Source organism: Bombus vosnesenskii, unplaced genomic scaffold (genome assembly GCF_011952255.1).
Source record: "Bombus vosnesenskii isolate JDL3184/JDL3185 unplaced genomic scaffold, Bvos_JDL3184-5_v1.1 scf7180000013959, whole genome shotgun sequence".
NCBI classification, from domain to species: Eukaryota; Metazoa; Arthropoda; class Insecta; order Hymenoptera; family Apidae; genus Bombus; species Bombus vosnesenskii.
This window is the reverse complement of record NW_022883306.1, coordinates 1-21,488: the sequence shown is the minus strand read 5'-3', so window position 1 is coordinate 21,488 and position 21,488 is coordinate 1. Positions and strand designations below refer to the sequence as shown.

The following is a 21,488-nucleotide window of genomic DNA, read 5'->3' as shown; positions in this document are numbered from 1 at the left end:
TGATTCTAACCGTTTAGGCGGAAACTAATGATTATAACCAGAGCCGAGATATATGCCAATATTACTTTGCTCGACAAAGCGTATAAGATGAGGAGAGAATCGCGATAAGGTAGAACAAGAAACAAATATTCTCTACGTAAAGCAAGTCTGTCAACTAGATTGAAATCCTATAGCTATAACTACAGTGAATCCATATTCTGGCGAATTGTCTTTTGTCAAATGAAGCTTCTGAAGAACGGAATTGATACAATAACTACTGTTCATTCATAACTACTGTTGTAAGAATCTATATATTTGTCTATCTATATCGATATATATATCGATCTATATATATTTGTCAAAATGTCATTTTATCAAAAAACCCATCCTCTGTAATCATAGTTTAACGAAGCATAATTAATAGAAGAGGTAGAGCGTTAAGTGGAGATGATTTAATCACAGTTAAGTAGATAAATCTCTATATTAGTCTCTTTAATTAAAATGTCCTACGTTTTATTTGCGTCATTTTTTTCCTTCATCCAATTTAAAATGTTTAAATAACAATAGCCTACACAATATAATTTTATGTAAAAAAATTGATTATACCATGTTTATTACAGATATTTAACATTTTTGTGTACATACAAAATTTAAATTATACCTCGCTTGAGAACAAAAATTCTATTTATTTTCCTAACATGTACTAATAATTATTGATCAAACTAGAAAAAGCTGGGGGAGATTACTTAGGAAGATTACTTAGCATCTTATATTCCTGGCAAGGCTCGAACGTTTTATCTTCCTTTAGATTTTCCTAAGTTTCCATTTCTCTGACTTGCTATTTTAGTTAGCTTAGTATACGTGCTATACATAGGTATGTATAGTGTCATGATCGCGACAGTCGTGAGTTACCCACGCTTTATCCTCCGTAAACTATTTATAAAAGAAGAACAAATTACATGTTAGAACTTTCATTCAATTTACCAATACAAATAATTTTAAACAAGAAAAAAGACCTAATGCAGTGGTTTCAACTTAAACATATCCAACAGTTATTTACGAATAAATAGTATAAATCTTTTAGCAACATGAAATTCGCGATATTTATTCAAATATTTATATTTACAGTGCGCCATCAGCAAAGAAAACGTGTTTATCGAAACGTGCGCTATCGATTTTATGCTTTTGCCACGCAAACAGGGAAATTGTAACTCAAAATTGAATTCGCACTGCAAAGCGTCGACGTTACGACATCAATTACATACTTCAAAAACACCGAAGGTATCACACGGAATCAGAGAGATTCTATGAGAAGTTAAACGCATAGTCACCCTATTGGGAATAGGATTGCTTTGATTCGAGCTCAAACATAGGGAAAGCTGAAAGAATCTTTTGCGGATCTTCCTTCTTCTCTACGTTGGATTTTATACAAAACGACTTTAACCTTTTCAAGGAAATACGGAAATAAGGATTTTAGATAGAGAGATTTATCTGGAAGGAAATGGATAGAAAACGTAGAACCAGTTCTTGTTGGTTGAAAGATTTTGTCTCTTCGCAGAGATTCAAGCTTTAAAGAACGATCAAATATGTGCGCAGCTGACTTACGCGTGAAGTTATTATTAAAAAAAATTGTTGCATTTAAAAGGATAAATATTAATTTAAATTTAAAAAAATTGTTAGTTCAATTATCATGTTTAATTTAAATTTAAAAAAATTGTTAGTTCAATTATCATAAGTTTAAAGATATGTAGATATTGTATTTACATATCGAAAATCAGACAGCAATATTAATTAACACACCTAGTCAAACGCACACGTACTTTAAAACCGTGCTTTAAAATCGATATTCGCTGAAACAATACATCGCTCTGCGCTTCCAATTTGTTTTCGCACGAAGAATCAGTCCACTCATTGTTACCGTCACCATCTCTACCGTAATCACATACCGAAAATCACATATTTTAACGAACTTCCTTATTTTTTGTTTTTTATGACTTTAATTGGCAATTTCCATAATGTTCTATAACTTGACAATAGGATAACTGACAGAACGAGCGTATAAATCATGCATCTCTCGACCTGACTTCTCCCGATGGAAAAATATTTACTGGTGGGGAATCGTGCATCGCTAATTAATAAAAAAGTAATAAGCAAGAAAGCAATTATACTAGCGGATTGGTATTTCTATTTTATTGGAGATTAATTAACCTGAGTAAACCAACAAAAACTTATCGAAAATCAATCGAAATTAAATCACCTTTTCAAACAGGCTATAAATAGCCAACTAATATTTGCAGTAATAAACTTCACTTTCGAATAAAGTATACGCTCTATAAATTGTAAATTGATAATTTCGTTATTATATCATTTTTCTTAGTCTAAACTGAATTCAGTGAAAAGAGCTTTCAATTGAATTACACACTTCATTAGTTTATGAATTATATTCGTTACCATACGTACAAAAGAAGGGTGACTGGTTTAAAAATTCAAAGGGTAGAACCTCCAAGCTCACGATTGGAAACAGATTCAGTTCAATGGTTTAATTTGCCATTTAATTGAATTCTCTGACAATTTCAGCGAACTGTGGGCTTTAGAAGTGTCCAGCATTCAAAGGCAAGACCTCCTCCATCTTTCTCTTTCTTTCAGTTCCAACCTCAAGTAATTGACCTGTTAATTCGACGCTATATTTACATGCTCGCAAGGCATTCAGACGACTCCATTGCGTTAAATTCGCAATTTAGCAAACACGAATGTCTCAATCAATTTGTAGTTCGAAACAAATAAAAGATAATCAATTTTTCAAAATAACAATCGATATGTTCAATGCATTTGTCGATGCATTTGATCGTTATGTTCATTTAGCATTTTTATAATAAAAGCGTAGAACACATGTACATACACATAATACTCCATGAAATGATTTATACAGACTATGAGTCTCGTTTTATCATATTATAAAAGAATGAATTTTTCCCAATAAATGTAACTTCATACAAAATCTCGTTTAAAAAATTCAGTTTTTATTCTCATCAAATTAATTTAATATCGGAATATGTCATTTTAGTCGTTATAAAAATTTTATGTCAAAAAGCGTTCACAGATACATATATAAATAAATGTCCAATCCTATGCATTTATTTAAGCTGAAATCTGAACTTAAATATTTATTAACAATATTCTGACGAATATGTAATGAAAGATAAAAGCAGCTTTATCTTTTTATAGGATGGCGCATGCTTTTTATTCATTTTATGTTTTTCGTTGTCAGCGCGTAACTACCTATCAGCCGCATGAATGCCAGGTTTTACTACTCAGAAGCGAAGAAGCGAAGAAGCAAATATACGTTACCTTGCATGGAAAAACGTTAGATACATATAAAAGTCATAACGTAGCTATTTACACATGGGGAATATTTATTTTTGTATGAAATATTTTTGCTTCTGAATTCTCATTATAAATGTACGTCCATTTCCTACGTTAATGTACGTCTCTGCTTTGAAAACCTTCATTTAAATATAACGGTTAACAAAATATTATTAGAGAAATATTAAAACGAGACGCTAAAAGAACATTTTAATAAAGTACAAATGATTATTTGTTCTTTATTAAATTGCACTGCTGTAACTCTAATTTTATTAAATTCAAAATGAATCATTTATAAACTGAACCGGAATATAAAATTTTATTCCGCAAAAATCATAAAGTTGAAAGTTAGGAACGAATAACAAATGAATAACCTAGTTTCATTAAAAGGCACGTGTACGCCAATCCGCGTAATAACTTTGACACTCCAATTATTATAAAATATGTATCCTTAAGGGATTTTTTTGCGCGAATGCAAATACTTTTCATACGTGCAACTGAATAAATGGGACGTGATTTTCAATATTTCTTTTTCTAGAATTTATAACAAAGTAACTTTTTCACAAATGTTTTCGCTAACATTTTTACAACGTAAATGTCTTCTTTTGTAATTAATAATTTCAACATTTCTCTGAACAGTTTCGTTGCGATTAAAAAAAATATACAAAGCTTATGACGTGCTTGTTTAAAAATATTTATACGGAACAAGACTTTGAATTTGTCAGACCAATCGCTCTAACGAACGAATAAATTAAACGACTCGTAACAAAAAATTATTCCTGTCCATGTTTCTCTTTGTAAAAGTAATTCAAGGCAAGTTAGATGAATCGCTGTGTACCCTATTCGCGTAGCATGTGCTTTAACGACCAGCGTGCAAGCGTTAACGGTGTGCTTTAGTTTCTCTCTGGTTGTGTTAAGTGTTTAAGTAATGAGCATATACTCACTACGTCGCATACGATCGACTGGCACCACTTCAGCCTCGAATTATAGCAGACGCAGAAACTGCAAACCGAAGGTCCCGGCTCAAACGTAAGATTATGTCGAATGGTTTCTCCTTGAAAGTCAGCACAGCTGTTGTTTATAGCATCTGAAAACGATTCTCAGCTTGAATATCTTTGCCATTCGACGGTCGTACGCGCAGTTACGTTAACCGTTTCAACACCACTCAGCGTGATCATGCTGTACGCGTAGTGTGGTGAACTGTGTCGCGATGTTTGGTTACGATTGTCAATTCACAACGCGCTCGGTTCCGAACGTAGCTTGCCGCTAGTCTATCAGAGTTTCCTCTCGTAATTACTTTTCTTTCAAATAATCGTAAACCAAATAAAGAAAAAACTAATGTATAAATTACCTCTTGAATTGGAAAACCAATTACAGAACGTCACACAAACAAAAGGTAAAGCATGAATATTTGGCAACCTTTTGACTCTTTAGTGTAACGTTTCTGATATAGCTGATGAAGTGAAGCGTGAACGCGTTGAACGGTATGTTTCGACAAAAAAAAAGAGCAGTGCAATCGAGTTGATCGGCACTTCTCGTAAATAAATAAACGAAGCGCTATTGCGCTTCATGGTACAATCCGATACGGATTTTTAAAACATCCCTGATACTGAAACGGTTAATAGCGTTACGAAAACGATCGTGCCAGGAAATTTTTGTTCGGATCCGCAACGGATCCGCATTGCGGCTGCCACGATGCTTCTACGTAGCATTGATGCTTCATCGATGAAGCACGATTGAAATTGGATATTCGATTTCTTATTGGGGAGAGAGTTTTCATATCGTGTTTACTGTTTCACTTCGCATGTGTGCTTTACAGTATACGTTAAAACTTGAAATCGAGCTATTTGAGTTAAAGTCGCTTGTAGCTTGAAATGACGTTTAAAGGATATAAGAATAATAGAAAGCTAAAATTCAAAAGTGTATATATACATTACTAATATATAATGCCTATAATATATAATATAATAAATAATAATGCCTATATATTGACTAATTTATCAATTAATTAAATCCGTGTATATCAAGTTTTCTATAATTTAGTACTTTCGTGTAACTACAGAAATTTGATGCAATATAAAACTTGATTAAAACAGCGATTCATTAGGAAACAAGAATAATGATGCAAATATTTTTTGTAGCCATTATATAGGATTTCGATCGCATAATTAATCAGTATCAACTTACCAGTCTTCAACGGAAGAACATAAAGAAGGGCAGGCGGTACATAGACCGCAATCATGATCATTTTCATGTAGACGGTCAGACTGCCGTACATCTTCGTTAGTCGTCAAAAGTCGCGATGAGAAGCGTAAAAGAAGTGCACTAGCCAGAAGTATCTGCGACAGAAATCAGAATACACTCGTTTTCGCATGGTTGGATCAATTTCGCGTGGGACTAACCTGATTGAACCTAACGCGGGATAATTGCTCAACTCACGACTTTAACCAGCCCGCTTGATTCTCTGTAAATGCTTGAAATTGACGCTTGGATTCTTTCCAGATTAACTAGCTGTGCCCCTCCCTCCCTTTATCTATTTTCTTAGATCGACTTAGACTGCCACAACATATTATCTTTCTTCTTTTCTTTTCTTTTCTTTTGATCTTTTAAAGCCCTAAATCGCTGGCTATTATATTTTGTACACTCAATTACTCTGTAAGTCATAAGTACATATGTTTTACAACGTTATTTGTCATATTTCAGTTAAACCCCAGAAAAGCCAAAAATATATTTGCAGCGTGTTTTAACGCGTCCCTGGCAAAGATCTCAAAAACGAGTTGCGACACAATTTAAAGCGACAAATAGCACCGCGTGTCTCGTTGTGGTAACACACGGTTCGCCAGCTTTTTAAAAGCGCTCTCCGTTTGCTTTTTCCTCTCTTCCCTGTCTCTTCGTTTTTTCTTAACGAGCAAAACCATTTTCGCGAGGACGAGAGTACGGAAATGACGTACTGGCAATTTTGTTTTGTGATAATACAAGCAGCTTGGTTTCAGTGAATTAAACTTGGCCCCCAGCTTCTACTTATCCCTACCTTCCTTTCCTTTATTTTCCCTTCTATATCGGTTTTGCGGTTTTCCACATTTCCATCACAATAAACCATGTTTTTTCTCGCTTTTACATGTTAGCCAATGATTCACGGCAAAAGCGTCGACTGTAAAAATATTTGTAGTTGCAATAGCAACAAGTATGTTTTCTCAAATAGAAAATATTGGGAGCGTACACGCTGGCAAAACAATTCATGAATAGCTCGTCCTCTGCTTGTTATTTGTTTCGATACTGTGAGCAAACAAATTCATGAAACATACTGGTATAGCGTAAAATGAACATAAAAGTTTTGCGTACACTTGAGAGCTGAACTTTGGTTGTTATACGTATATTATACATATACGCACACAGTTATGTATATGTATATATATATAGAAAATTCTTTAGAACCTTGAGCTTAATAACATATTAAAATCATTAACATTAAGGAGGTGAACTTTACTTACCAATTACCAAAGTTTCTTCCGCCAAATAATACATAAAAATTGAAAAAGATAATGTAACTAGTTTTAACTTTTTTTTGTGTTATAATTTGAATCACTCGATTTATCCGACTGAGGATGGTCGATCGCAATCTCAATTTATACATATTCTCATTGCATGAAATAGATCACATGAGGGATTTTCAAAAGTCGATGGAATATTAATGGCGATTAATTATTTACAGGTGTATTCTGTGCGGCTAAAGCAGTCACCTAATGAATTATTGAGTACCAGGAATGTTAGCGGTAAACAGGATTGCGGCTGTGAATGATTCTCTAATGTGTATATTAGAGATGAATTTGATAATTTATGCTCATAATATGCAATCCGCTTTTAAGTGGAAATCATAATTAACAATTTCTGTTTGATCAAATATGAAGAGCAGATAAATCGATACGCTTAAATCAATATTAGAATTTCTTAACATTTTTATCAAATATTTTAGCACTGTAGAAGCGTCGTAGTAGAGAAATATTAGGTTGTTCCAAAAGTTTCTTTCGTTTTATAAGAAAGTAATAGATGTACAACATTTTTCGCTTTATATTATTTTATTGAATTACGTGTGATCCACCTTTTTCCAATTTAATATAAAATAATATAGAATAACATAACTGTCATTTCTTTATAAAACGAAAGAAACTTGGGACAACCTAATAGGAATTTACTTTTATTATTCATTATAAAAATGGATTGTTAATCCTCTAGGAGATACGAACAATATAATTGCAATTAATAAGGAATAAACTAGCATAACTTAAACCAGCTTTTGCAGAAAGCTATTAGCTGAAGATGTTTATTAAACAATGACAACATGAATTTTCTTAAGTACCCCATTTGGTACTTAATCTACTTCGTAAGTACTGTGTGTCCTAGCCTTCAAAGGATGCAATTTTAACCAGAATGTTTCACATTACCTACCCGTATTATTTCCTTGTAATATAATTTATATTTACATTATCTACGTTACGTTACATTCTACGCGTTAGTGTAATGTGATTTTTATTTCTAATCGAAGTTATTCAAAATTTGTAGTATCTCAATAAAAAATTAACAGCCTGCAAAAACTTCACAGAAGCATTAGTATCTTCGAAACTATTTAATTCAAATGGCTAATATTCTTTAACAATATGCACTCGACGACGTTTATCGAGAGAAGTATGTGACGTAATAGTTAAACTTTCAATTCATATACATATATCGTTTATGAAAAAGTAGTCATTCTGCTTTTGTGATCTGTGACACACTATAAATTCTCATAAGCTAACTAACGCGTAATCTTCTGTAACGTATTAATATAATATAGGTATGTATATCTCGACTTTGAGCAACCAATTGGTGCTAAATAAGCTTTAGTACATACTTCTTACACGTAACAAAAGACCAGTTAACATCTCTGCTCTTAAAAGAAAAACGAAAGAAGCCCTGAAAAGCTGCAGAGTTCAGGTCGAATAACACCAGCTCAGATAAATGACCCTCTAACTTACCTTTGTCCTCATCGACGTCAGTGATTTTAAAGCTAGTTATAAAGTGCACTTCTCAGCCAGCGTCCACGGCAGTCAATATTATTTAACGGGTCTTAACGCGATGTAAAAAGGGAAAAAGGAGGAAAGAAGGAACAGGGAAGCAAAGAGAAGAAACGAATTTTTCATTTTCTCGAAACTGGATCAAGTTTCAGGCTGCTCGCCAAAGAGTCTGTAGCTAACGAGACAAGATTAGACAAACCACGCTTTAAAATTTCCACAGAACTGTAATAATCCTCGAAATCAATACGATTCGTCGATCCATCGCCTGATTAAAAAATGAGATAGGATGAAGCTCACTAGTCGGCCTTTGAACTTTCAATAGCGCTTACGGCTCGTATACTCTAGTTTGAATGCTACAATGTAAGCCAAGTCAGCTGTAACTAGCGTTCGCGTGATTGTCGCTATCTATTATTCACGCGTTACACGTTCACCAGACAAACGCGTCTACCGGTTGACATTGTTTTCTGTCCTGAGTTTCAAAGCAATTATGTTGCTTCGTGTAATCAAATCTCGCCAAACTAACGATAAGTTCTTGTTTGATCTTACACAGTTACTAAAACTATACAAGTTAAACCAATCTAGCCTAAACAAGTAATGTCGTTATATATTCTTTTTTAAATCTATATATTGTTTAATAAATCGTGGTTAGGATATAGTAGCTGACAAAAATATTCGGACAAATATATTTGTAGAAACATTTTAGGAGTGTATTATGCATAGTGGCACCATTTAATACTGTACTGTGACTATCATGGTCGTGTTGGTATTATTCGAAACTAATCTGAAAATCTGTATGGAATTTGTAAGATATTTAGTACGAGTACTGTGCATTACTGATATGTACACAACCGAGACGAGATAACGAAGGTACTGCTCTCCATCGTTCATCGCTACGCGTTGCTAATAGCAACGTATAATGCATATATATCTCGCAAAGACCATAAAAGTACCCAATGGAACCACGTTTAATATTTGATAATAATGTTCCATTACAGTTTCGTCATTTTCAATTAATTAAACACGACCCTCTCTTTAAAAATTAGAAGATAAAATACGTAATACAAATCTACTCGAAATCTTTTAAACCTTACGGACGACTACTTATGGTCTTTAAAAGCAGCAGGGATTAGCAGAATATTAACTGCGGATTTTTCTTGGACCGCAACATGCAATATGAAATATGGTTATTAAAATGTACACTGAAAATTTCATATCCATAAGATACTCGTGCTTGTAGAACCATGAAAATGAATTCTTAACCCAAATAGTCGACCGCGATACTCGAGAAATTTTGTGAAGCTGACGTCAATACCAATATGTACCGTCGTTATGTGCTATTATTTCGTGATAAGCCGTATTGATTGCACTTCCATTTCACGGAATTAATTTTCCACACAAAAAGTGATAACGATAATCGAAAAAAGAAAAATATACTACCACTTTTCGTATCAGCATACACAAGCGCACTCGATTTTACACGAGTATACAATTTGCAAATTCGACGGAACGATCGGATTTAATTATTTTTTCGATATTTCAGGCACACATCGAACGTTGAAATACGGCGAAATACAAAATGTACAAACCACTCTGGACATTAATTAACTTTAAACGTTATTGATTAATTAAAGAAACCAACCATTGTGTTGATTTTTACATTTTGAAAAATTGTTATCCACTTTTGCTTTGTTTAAAAATTGCAAAAAAATACGTTTATTGTAAGTCACGAATATCTCTTTTATTTATTTAAACTTTAGATCAAATATTACAATTTATAAATATATCATTTATTTAGATATACTTGTAATATCTGTTTTATAAGTTTGCACAACCATTTATCTATTTATCTATTTTATTTGCACATAATCTTTAAAGACTGATTTTGTAAAGAATAAAAAATTGTGATTCTATTTAAAAACGATCGTGTCAGACTCAAGTGATAAGCGATATATATTTCAGCGATATATATATATTCAGATTTCACCATCACATAAACGGTGCTATTGGAAACGTTCCACAATGGACGTCTTACAAGCGCCTGCGATGTCCATCATATGTAAAGCAATACCACTGAATCACGGCCGCCATTTAGTGATTAAGGTCGATCACTTAGAGTTGTTAATCCGACATAATGACGAGCAATACATCGAAGACATTATTGGAAACACAGTTACAGTTTAATTTCATTGAGCTTATTTGCAAATAAATGTGTACAATATATTTTAGAGGTTTTAAATATTATTGCTGACTAAACTTCGCGTCTGCGCATCATCTTTCTTTAACTTTTTTGCATTTTCTTATCGACGCATGAAGACGAAATGCGTAAATTTTATTATTTATTTAAACATTACTATATTGTGCTCAAAGTAGCGGAATATCGTTCTATTATCAATATATGAAAAACTAAAAGAATTAAAAAAGAATTAAAAAAATATGTAGTTCAATCAATACTTCGTGTATTTTTCTATCTCCACAAGACAATATCCGGACCAGTTACGCTTACAGTATCAACAAAGATTTGTCCAGCCATGCGGAATAAGTCGTACTCAGTAGTTTAAAAGTATTAACCGCACGAACTCCAGAAACACTTTTGAAGTAACTTTCGAACCAATAAATCCCCGAACTAAGAACTGTCATATTTCGTCTCTATTTATCGAATATTGTGAGAAAATGCAAAAAAAAGAAGTTAAATAGAAAAAGTACTTGACAACTTAAAAGAAAAAATCTCGAAAAATCTCTTAATACTTTTTACTGTCGTCTTGAGACGCACCATGTGTTAAGCTTCTTCGTAGTTACAACTTTTACCGCAGATGTAACGAACTGACAAATGCTTCGAATGGCGCGCGCGCGTCAACGCCTACACTTAAATTTTAAATAAATGTTTAAAATAATACATTAAATGTATTAACTTTCTTGCGCAATTTCATTTAATTTCTTACGATATGGAGGGTTTAATTACGTTTAAGATATCTATTTGAATCTTTTAAATTCGAAGTTTTTTAAAAAATTACCTTAAACTTTATAAAATTAAATCGTCTTTCCACTTTGTTGTATCATAAAACAGTTACTTAAATTCAAACCTTACCGTCGTCTTAAAATATTCTATATTTTCCTCGTCTTAAAAAATCTCCCTACAGAAAGAATAAAGAAGAATAAATTCCCATACGTTAAATTTCGCGTGATTGATGGAATACATAACGATAACGAGAACTAACTAGCGACAACAAGCAACCATTAGCAAGGACAACTGGCGACTATAACTGTCGTCTCTATGATGTATGGCGACTAAGGAGAACAGCCAGCAACTACGGATTACATGTAACAACCAACTGCCCCACTTCTAAAAGGCAACTAACTTGCAAACCCTTTGATGGTTTCTGTAGCGTGATATACCCCTTGAACGTGGTTAAAGAATGTGGTCGCCGCTGGACAGCGGTTTGACAGCAGAGCGATCTCGCCAATTCAAAGCTTGACATTACAAACTACCCAGAATCATTAGGCTCGTTATCGAGCATCTAGCTTTCAGAAGGTGCTGTATCATATGATATGACTTCACGATATTTTTATAGCAAGAAGAATGGCCAACCTCTAACAAAACAAATTTTTACTAAGTGCTGCATGTGAGCTGCAGGCCGGCCTACGAGGGAAATTTGACGAATGAATAAACTAAAATATATACGAATATATTCGTTATATCATAAAATGCTCGCATTATGTTCTCTAACACCATAGAGGAAACTAAATTTATATATTAAAAAATTGGAATACCTGTTATAAGAGAGTTAATTAAATTCTAACCTATCGATGACTCCATAAAAACCTTTATTTCCTAAAAATGTATATCTTTCAAATTCTCCTTAGAAAGTATCATAGAGAAAATATGAAACCTGAAAAGTACATCACGCTGATGCCTCGATCAACCCTCGTGCTTCGCAGTCCATGTGTCCGAGCGATGAATTCCCTCCAAACAAGGAAAAACCAAAGGGAGGTCTTCTTCGAAGGACGTGAGAGGGTAAGGGAAGCAACGGGAACGATGATCACGCGATATACTGGCGGCGTACGAATAGAACGGCTGTTGCGAGAGAGTTCGCAAGAAACAAGAAGAAAAAAGGAATCGTAGGCCGACGCGACTATACGCTGTCGACGGACAAACAGCGACTGAGCCTAACTGAAACGAACTCTGTCGCAGTATGAGCACGGGCTACGTTCGCGGGTCGATCGAACACGTTCTGCGTCTCTCCTCGGCACCGGCGTCAAAACCACCCCCGACGAGCGCAACGCACTGGTGCACCTGCAATATTAACCACTGGTCTTTCCTTTTTCGCGCGATATTATATCAGCACCTATGATACCATTTCAAAGACCGCAATCAAAACATTAAATACCGCATTAAAGCCATACAATAATTCGCAATATTCATTCGTAAACGTTATTGTATATGTGCTTAATTAATCGTTATTATGTTTCGAATTATTTGCTACCTCGTATTCCATAAGCAGATATATGGTTCATTTTCACCTCAAGTACGATATAATTTGTAACAAATATTTATAATTCACAATGTAAAATATTTATAATTCATTGGAAATATTTTTCTATCACGGTATAGTGGTCAAATTTCACATAAATCACAAACATATGGTAGTCAGAAGCTATACTCACGACATGACAAATCATGAAGATGTCATGAAAAATGGCGTCCGTCCATATATATTCAAACGCAACGAACAAGTTCGAACTTTTCGAGAACAAACGATTTGTTCGATAACATCTGTCGCGAGCTTCTCTTGCTTTAACGATAACAATTGACAACTAAAGCTCGAGAGGCTCGTAAGGATGAACAGCGACGAGTATCTAGAAGCTACGTACTCACCTGGGCAAGGAGACTCCAACACCAAGGACGTTGGAAGTTTCGAGAAGCGAAGATGGAAACTGAAGTAGCACGTCAGGTCAACTCCGGCGAAAACTGCTAAAGAAAGAAAAATCCAACTAATTTGTTTCCAACGATAAAATGAAATTAATTTGTTTCACAAATTATTAACTGGATATTATTCAAAAATTATTCAAAATTCGCTTGATTGATTCACGACCCGGGACATTTGGGTCATACCATTTTGGTAATGGACGAAAATGGCAGAAGGAAGAACGACCGTTTTTTTCATATTTCTCTTTCCCCGGGAAACGATGGAATGCCCGAGCACCTTGTTTCATTTCTTCTCGACATCAATTTCAATCTTTTTAAACGAAATATAATCTGAACGATGAAAAGTTCATTCAAATAATGTTCCGCGCCAGACACTCACGAAAATTAAGAAGAAACACGGAAAATTCGCGAATAAAACGGATTTCTTTGTCCCAGTGAGATAATAAATCTCGTACACGTATTGGGTTTTAAAATCAATATATCCACCAATGTGCACTCGTTTAACAAGGGTGATGGAACGTGCCAAAAATCTCTCAAGAGGGTCTTGGCAACGGAAGAGTCGAAAAGGTCACAATTATGAATGAAAAATTCGAATAGTTGCTGATTTTACAGTCGAAACCGATAAAGAACTCCAGATATTCCCCCAATTAATTTACAATAAATTCGCGAAAATGATCGATTGCTGACGTCATTGTATTCTAGAAAGATTGTAAAACGATAAGAATTTCTTGAAAAAACTTATATTCGATGATAACACTTCTAATAAGAGTACTAAGAGGAGCGATTCTGTACTCACCTTCCTGCCTCGAAGTACCGAACGCAATTAACCGTCCGCCCAGGATGGAACCGTTCGGAACTTTTGTAAGTCACTGCACGGCCGCTGCTTATGGTGGAAATGTAATAGATATAAGTACAGAGCGCGTGAGCGAACTAAAAGCGCGATAGAGAAGTAGAGAGAGGATGTTCCGTCCTAGTCTAATGACGCGCACTTGTACAGGAAATATGTAACAGCGGTATACGAGCAGCGTCAGTGTCCACTAGTGTGCATGCCTGATTAAACAAGGACAGGAAGTATCTATACATGGTGTTCTCTTTCTATTTCCATGTTGCATCCATCTTACTATACAGTACACACACTCAGCTATTCTATCATTATATTTGTGCGTTGCTTATGTGTGAACCAAACATTTCCATGACAACAAATCGTTTGTCTCTTGTTTGATGCTCGGTTTTCAACGGAGTTGGAAGAATTTTTTAAGAGAAACGTAATGGACGGGTTGTTTTTAAAGTAATAAACGGAAATTCTCGTATCCATTGAGAAACGATAAAAATTGAAAGTGTCACTATGAACGGTGATTTATCGATGCAAGGTAGTATGAATAAGATATTTTATAATCTGCGAAAAAAGGTAAGGAATATTCTAGATTTTAGATTTTAGAATTTCCACGTCACAGACGAATGTGTTTTGTTATTTGATTTGTAATATTGCTGCAGTTCTCTTAATAGCTGTTTGTTTCATGCGATACTCGCACATAGTATCTATGACTTTTGCTTCTAACAATTTTTATAATTAGGCTGTATCAAATATTTTTAACGTTCGTGTTTCATGAAAAATCATGTGTAACTCGTTGAATTCGCAAATGTAACAAAAAATTACATGAAAAACCTTATATTATTGTAATGAAAAAATAATTATATTAGGAGGAGAGGCGTATTTCGGAACGTCATCGGAACATATTATACCTTGTATGTGATTATTTGGAACACAATGGGTGAGTATATTATAATTGAAATATATTCCTAGTTCCAATTCTTTTGAATAGTGTCAGTGACCAATCGAAATAGAAATCAGTGGACATCATGGAGAGAGAAGGCGAAACCAAATTTGAAAATTCGACATCGGTAATTCAGTAGTTAAGAATAACTCAATCGATTATGTAGATTAACTAGTTATAAACAAATATATGAAGTATAAATTCAAATTATTCTTATCCATCTAAAAATTGGAAATTAAAAAGCAGAAGACAAGAAATTATCTTCGAGAATTTATATAGTAAATACATTCTTTTGCCTGTCTTACCTAGAGATAAAACAGTTGTTTGATGGTTATCTTATAGTGTTCAGTCATTGCGAAAAATATTTTTAATTAGTTAAAAACTATAATTAATTAAAACCTACATTTTTTTATGTATATAGACGTTAGCGATGTATTATTCCGGGAAGCTCGTCTATCTCCCGAACATCGGGTTTGCGACAACATCGATTTGGAAATTATCGTTGCAGAGTATGAAAATTATTACAAGATGAAATTTCAAAAATATCCCATATTGTGTAAGAAAATAACTGGAAGGGGAATGACGAGGGAAGTGACAAATGCAAGCAAAACGTAAGAATTTAAATGATTTAACGATATTAAACGGTATTTAACGTATTCAACGTATCGTATTCAACGTATCGTATTCAACGTATCGTATTCAACGTATCGTATTCAACGTATCGTATTCAACGTATCGTATTACAATATGATCCAGTGTTTGTAGAAGTATTGAGACAAAAGCCAAATCTGTTAGTAAACAAGCGAGAAGTGAGCCTGTGAAAGAGACGAATCTACAGCAGAAGACAATACGAATCATATTAATCTCGCAATGACAGTGACGTCAATATTCCCCAATGAGAGTGATGGATGTTCATCAGAAGAGCTATTTAACGTCCCAATGGAACAATCCATGCAATCGAAGATATTGAAATGCATTGAAAAGTTTTATTCAGATAATCCGGAATTACGAAAGATTGCTGAGGACATCTCATGCGTAAGTTATTTTCGATTAATATACGTATCGTAAAGCTTTTAAACGATAAAATTCCCGTCGATAAACCGTCCAACGTATATCGACGATGACGTGATTTCAGTAACGCTTCAAATATCAAATTACGTAACACTTACTTAATATAGAGAAGACGCCATTTTATCTTTGTATCGTCACAGGAGATCATAGTAAACAAATTAAATGTACATTGGGATGACGTTATAGGCCTAGAGGAATGTAAAACCGCTGTTAAGGAGGCCGTTGTGTATCCCCTTAAGTATCCTATCTTTTTTGATGGCCCGTTTTCCCCCTGGAAAGGTATTTTGCTGTACGGCCCACCTGGTACAGGTAAGATACTCGCATTCTTTTCATTTCTGTACGTGTTTACAAGAAATATACAAAACAGGGAAAACGAAGTTAGCGAAGGTAGTCGCGACAGAATGCCATTGTACCTTTTTTAACATAACTGCCAGCTCATTGGTCAGCAAATGGAGAGGCGATTCCGAGAAGTATATACGTGTAAGTTGCTTTGTCTATGTAAGTTTCTTTGTTCCTTTGTCTATGAAGGAGAGATTCTAGGTATAAAAAGATTTGATTTTATTTTTCGTCATTTATATATAAATAGAATAGTTGTTTGGAAAACGAAATGATATCATATTCGTGATGAGGCAATGAATTTAAGGAATTTGGAATATAATATTTAATGAATAATACATTTGTTAAACTGAACAGGTTTTATTTGAACTTGCCTATAGTCATTCGCCTACAATTATTTTTATCGACGAGATTGACTGGATCGCCACAAATAAAGGAGACTGTATATTGTCTGAACCTGCAAAGAGATTCGGATCAGAACTTCTTTCTAGATTGGATGGATTAGTGTCTAATGAGAATTCTAATGTAGTTCTTCTAGCTACAACTAATTCCCTTTGGTACGTATATCACGTTATTTCAATGTTTTCTAAGTAGAAAATATCGTAATATTTCTCCAAATTCCAAATATGTTATTGTGTTGTTTGAAGTATTCCTTCATTATTATTAGTATAATAGAACGATAATATTTATTGTAAATATGTTATTAGGGGCATGGATGCAGCTTTACTCAGGCGTCTCGAAAAGCAAATATACGTATCATAACCCAATGAAGTTGCTCGACTTGGTATATTCAAATTATACCTTAGCAACCACTCATTAGAAAATACAGATATTGTAAACCACATAGTAAAATGTACTGAAAGATATTCTTGTGCAGATATAAAATTGCTTTGTAAGCAAGCGTGGCTACTAGAAATAAGCCCGATATGGAGGAGACTTGAAAAGAAAGAAACACCTGTTACCACTTTGAAATATGAATTAAAAAGTTATGAAATATTAGCAAAATTGTTAAAAAAAATGTCACCTACAGTTATGCAAATAGATAAATATGATACGTGGAACAAATAAATACGCAATCGTAAGGACAGATATCGAAAAATATAAATAAATGGATTATCGTTCGAGAAATCATTCGCATGTGTGTGCATGTGTGTATGCGCGCATGTGTGTGCGCGCATGTGTGTCATGTGTGTCATGTGTGTGCGCGTGTGTGTGCGCACGCGCTATAGGCTAAGTTTAAAATGTTCGGTTGTATTATATCCTTGTATTATATATGTCGGAGATGAAAGGAAAACCGGAGCCTTCCCTTTGCAATTTTGAGGAAGCCTTCTAATGCTTTAGCCTAGATTTTATCATAACTGTAATTAAGCAATTGTCATTTGTAATTGTTTGATATTTGTGAAAGCGAAAGTGGGTTCGAGGTGACAACTGGTCGCCGAACGTAGCCACGGTAACGGGATAAACGTTTTGCCTAACGAAGGTGTGGATCGGTTGTATTGTTCTCCCTAGAAATCACATAGAATTGTACTTTAGAGATGTCGATATAATGGGACACACGTTGTATTAGGAATCAACCTCCAGACAGAAACTGCCTAGCAACGGCGTTTGAATCTTTCTCGATGTTTCCAAAGAGTATACAACAAACTTTTGACAGAAATTGCCTAGCAACAACGATTGGAACCTTCTCGATGTTTCCAGCGAGCATATAACAAACAAATGCAGTCGTATAGCGAAAAAGATTTTCATCAGATATTCATTCGTGTGATTGCCTTGGAAAGTGATACATCGAGCAATTTACCGAGTGTCTCAGCAATTGTAGTTTGTGTTTAAAATTATTCTACACATAGTAAAGAGTTATCCCGTTGACCGTGGATTCGTTTGAACCCCGGAACATTGTTAATAGCGTTAATTAAATTCATTATTCGTGAAACCTATCAATCGTTAATATCATTATACGTTAAATTCATTATTCGTAAGACATATTATTCGTTCCTCTTATTGTTCGTTAAACTTATTAATCTTTAATCTAATTATTAGTTAAACTTATCATTTGTTAATCTTATTATTTATTAAACTCATTATTCATAATATTTCGTAAAATCTTTTTTATTCGCGTAAACATATTCTGTTTCGTAAAACAATGGCTAATTATTCGTTCCTCTTATTGTTCGTTAAACTTATTAATCTTTAATCTAATTATTAGCTAAACTTATCGTTTGTTAATCTTATTATTTATTAAACTCATTATTCATAATATTTTGTAAAATCTTGTTTATTCGCGTAAATATATTCTCTGTTTCGTAAAACAATGGCTAATTCAAACGAAGGATCATTACGCGCCTTAAATCCTAATGATAACCCGACATATATATGTGAGTGTATTTTATCAAAAATATGTTTTTTATGTTTTCTTATCTTAGTAATTATTTTTAAAAAAGTCTTAAAGTCTTATATGAAAATAAAGCTGTTCTTTATTTCAAATAATTGAAGTAAATAAATACAATGAGTTTTATATTTTATTATATCTTATATTATGGTTATATTGTTATTGAAAAAATTGATATAATCAACAGTTCTTCCTGTTCTCTTGATTGTTTCTTGCTTGTTTCAAACCATGATAATAACCTACAAAAGAAATAACATAGTCCATTGAAAATTTAATATACAATAAAATACTCATATGAAATAATTACCTGTGTAATATACCATGTAACCACTAATATACCATGACATCAACATACTTGAAAGTGCGTCTGTATCATTATCTGGTAATCTAGTACATTTTATTAAAATTTCGTATTTTTTTTCCAAATAAAATGTTAAACTTATTCCAAATTACTTATTAATATTAGAAGTATTCAGCATTCCATTAGAATTTTTAAATTCTACTTACTTGGCCATTAATTGTGGTGGTAAAGGAGGTGCAGGTGGCATTATATCAGTCATCGAATTGAAAGATGGTCCCGGTATGAAGTGATGTTTATACGCATTTGCTTCTTCAGAGTCACAATCCATTTTTCTACATTATATTTTTTCGAATTTACATTTGTAGAAAAATTAGTCTCACAAGTCTCATCGTTCTCTTCATTGAATTTCTCTTCCAAAGCTTTCTTTTGTTGTGCTATTTGACTTTGCAAACCTTCTGATTCTAAAAGAGAACTCAACTCGACTTTCTGTGTATTACCATAGCCTAAACACAGAGTAAAAGAAATTTTTGTCATTTAATAGAATGACTGAGTGCCATTCGGTTACTGTCCTTACAGGCAATGTATTAGAATTTCCCGTGCATAAATGTATATGTATAAATGTTTGCCTTGATATATGTAGTAATAATCACTCGTCTAATGAGGAGAATTATATTCCAAGCAGCTAATAATGAACAATAAGTAACATGCATGTTTATGGTTCATGACCCTATATCCCACGGGTCTCCCCATAGACATTGACAGGTACTCCTGCCCAGTTAAGGACCTGCTGAATGACACTGTGATAGACTATGCGAAAGCCTTTACTTCATATATATATGTATTTTTAGTACATTTCTTAATTGACATAACCATCATGCTAAAGGTATTACCTACAAATTTTACAACACATGTGCCATTGTTTTCATAAATTTTTTAAATTATAGCTTCACAAATTTCTCCATCCTCTGAGTATATTGCACGACAAGGTGCTCCTATGATCCATTTCTATAGAGAAAAGATGTGTATACAAATAAATATAAGTAAATAGCAAAATAAAATAATTTGCTTCTTAATCAATATATTTAATAATATTCTGTATCAAATTTGTAATATTCTATGAAAATCACAACCTTGTGTAATTTACTTGCGTGTTTAGGCTGCTTAAGATTTTGTAGGTTTTCTTTCGGTTGAGAATTTCCAACATCCATTCCCATTCGCTTGATAACTTCTTCTTTTGCTAAATTTATTGCTTTATCATATGCTTCTATTAATGCACTATCATCCCAAACATTATCATTGGCTGTGTCTGTATCCTTTTGAGATAGCAAATTATACGTTATTAATATTGATACAAGTATTTTATAATCAAACTATTACAAGTTATCATATATGTCATTTTTCAAACATTGACTAAAAGGTAATGGATACTGTTAATTACTATTATGCTAAGATCTTGTACTAAAATAATGTTAAAACCATTACGTTTCCATTACCATACATACGTTTCCATTTCCTCGTATAAAAAGAACATTCATATCATCTGCCATTTTAAAATAACATCATTTAAATATTGAATTTGCTTCTGAAATATTAATTTGTCTCATTTCTTTAACTCTAACACATTGTAAACAATGATGACATTATACCAACTGTAATACTAAAAATCTATTCCCCATTCATTCGAAAGATTATTTTTTGAAGCAAGGTTAACATTGAATGTTCCCAGACTTCAATAACTGTATTTTACTTTCTTTACAATATCTAACAATAAATTAGAATACTATAAAAAAATATTGTATGCACAAAAAACTGTTTATAGCGAAATAGCAAAAGAATTAATCACATATTATAACTAAAACGAGATTGTTAAGTAGATTATATTATACTGCATATGCGTTAGTGTTTCAGCTGGTAAATATAGTTTTTATATCTGAAGATAAATAAGATTTAATTCCATAAAATTGCATAATGAATTATACATCTATCTATTACTATTCGTATTTCCCCTTAGTTGTATGTTGTCAATAGCATCAATCACGAACATATAAATAAATATAGAAGAAACCGTTCGGAAATGGAAAGGGAAAAATGAACATGGAAGACAAGAAAGTTTTCTTCAGGTTTAGCGTATGCGTGATACTCTTTGAATGCCTCAGATAAAGATAAAGATACTCTGCTCATTTCTATTTGCTCCGCAGAACGAGAAATTTGTTGTCTTTCATATTGGTTTTTACGATTCAATTTTTGGGCAGTTTTCCCTAGCGAGTGTCGGTCCCTGTTTGATATAACCAGACCGTAATTT

General features: G+C 33.4%; 1 protein-coding gene, 1 long non-coding RNA gene and 1 pseudogene across 3 annotated transcripts; 1 reads left to right on the top strand and 2 right to left on the bottom strand.

The window, feature by feature from the left end:
• Positions 1–5,601: 5,601 nt before the first annotated feature.
• Positions 5,602–14,609, bottom strand: LOC117239381. Of its 2 annotated transcripts, none has more exons than XR_004494429.1 (3): positions 13,504–14,609; positions 13,267–13,362; positions 5,602–5,681 (listed from the first exon to the last, which is right to left on the bottom strand). It is a non-coding gene; the product is annotated as an uncharacterized LOC117239381 (long non-coding RNA). The 2 variants fall into 2 exon arrangements; XR_004494430.1 differs by having other exon boundaries at positions 13,267–13,359.
• A 486-nt stretch (positions 14,610–15,095) lies between these two features.
• LOC117239383 (katanin p60 ATPase-containing subunit A-like 2) lies at positions 15,096–17,261 on the top strand. The gene is made up of 7 exons (XM_033504884.1): positions 15,096–15,219; positions 15,514–15,703; positions 15,849–16,127; positions 16,304–16,472; positions 16,531–16,643; positions 16,857–17,056; positions 17,207–17,261. Exons 3-7 carry the CDS (start codon positions 15,963–15,965, stop codon positions 17,259–17,261), a joined length of 702 nt encoding a protein of 233 aa, XP_033360775.1. The 5' UTR covers positions 15,096–15,219; positions 15,514–15,703; positions 15,849–15,962.
• Positions 17,262–19,035: 1,774 nt separating this feature from the next.
• Positions 19,036–20,745, bottom strand: LOC117239382 (annotated as a pseudogene).
• Positions 20,746–21,488: the final 743 nt, after the last annotated feature.

Excerpts from the sequence above, each read along its gene's own strand:
- LOC117239383 (XM_033504884.1), top strand. The coding sequence starts at position 15,963 with ATGACAGTGACGTCAATATTCCCCAATGAGAGTGATGGATGTTCATCA. Across the intron at positions 16,473-16,530 it reads GTACGGCCCACCTGGTACAG|GGAAAACGAAGTTAGCGAAG; the intron begins GTAAGATACTCG and ends TATACAAAACAG. Across the intron at positions 16,644-16,856 it reads ATTCCGAGAAGTATATACGT|GTTTTATTTGAACTTGCCTA; the intron begins GTAAGTTGCTTT and ends TAAACTGAACAG.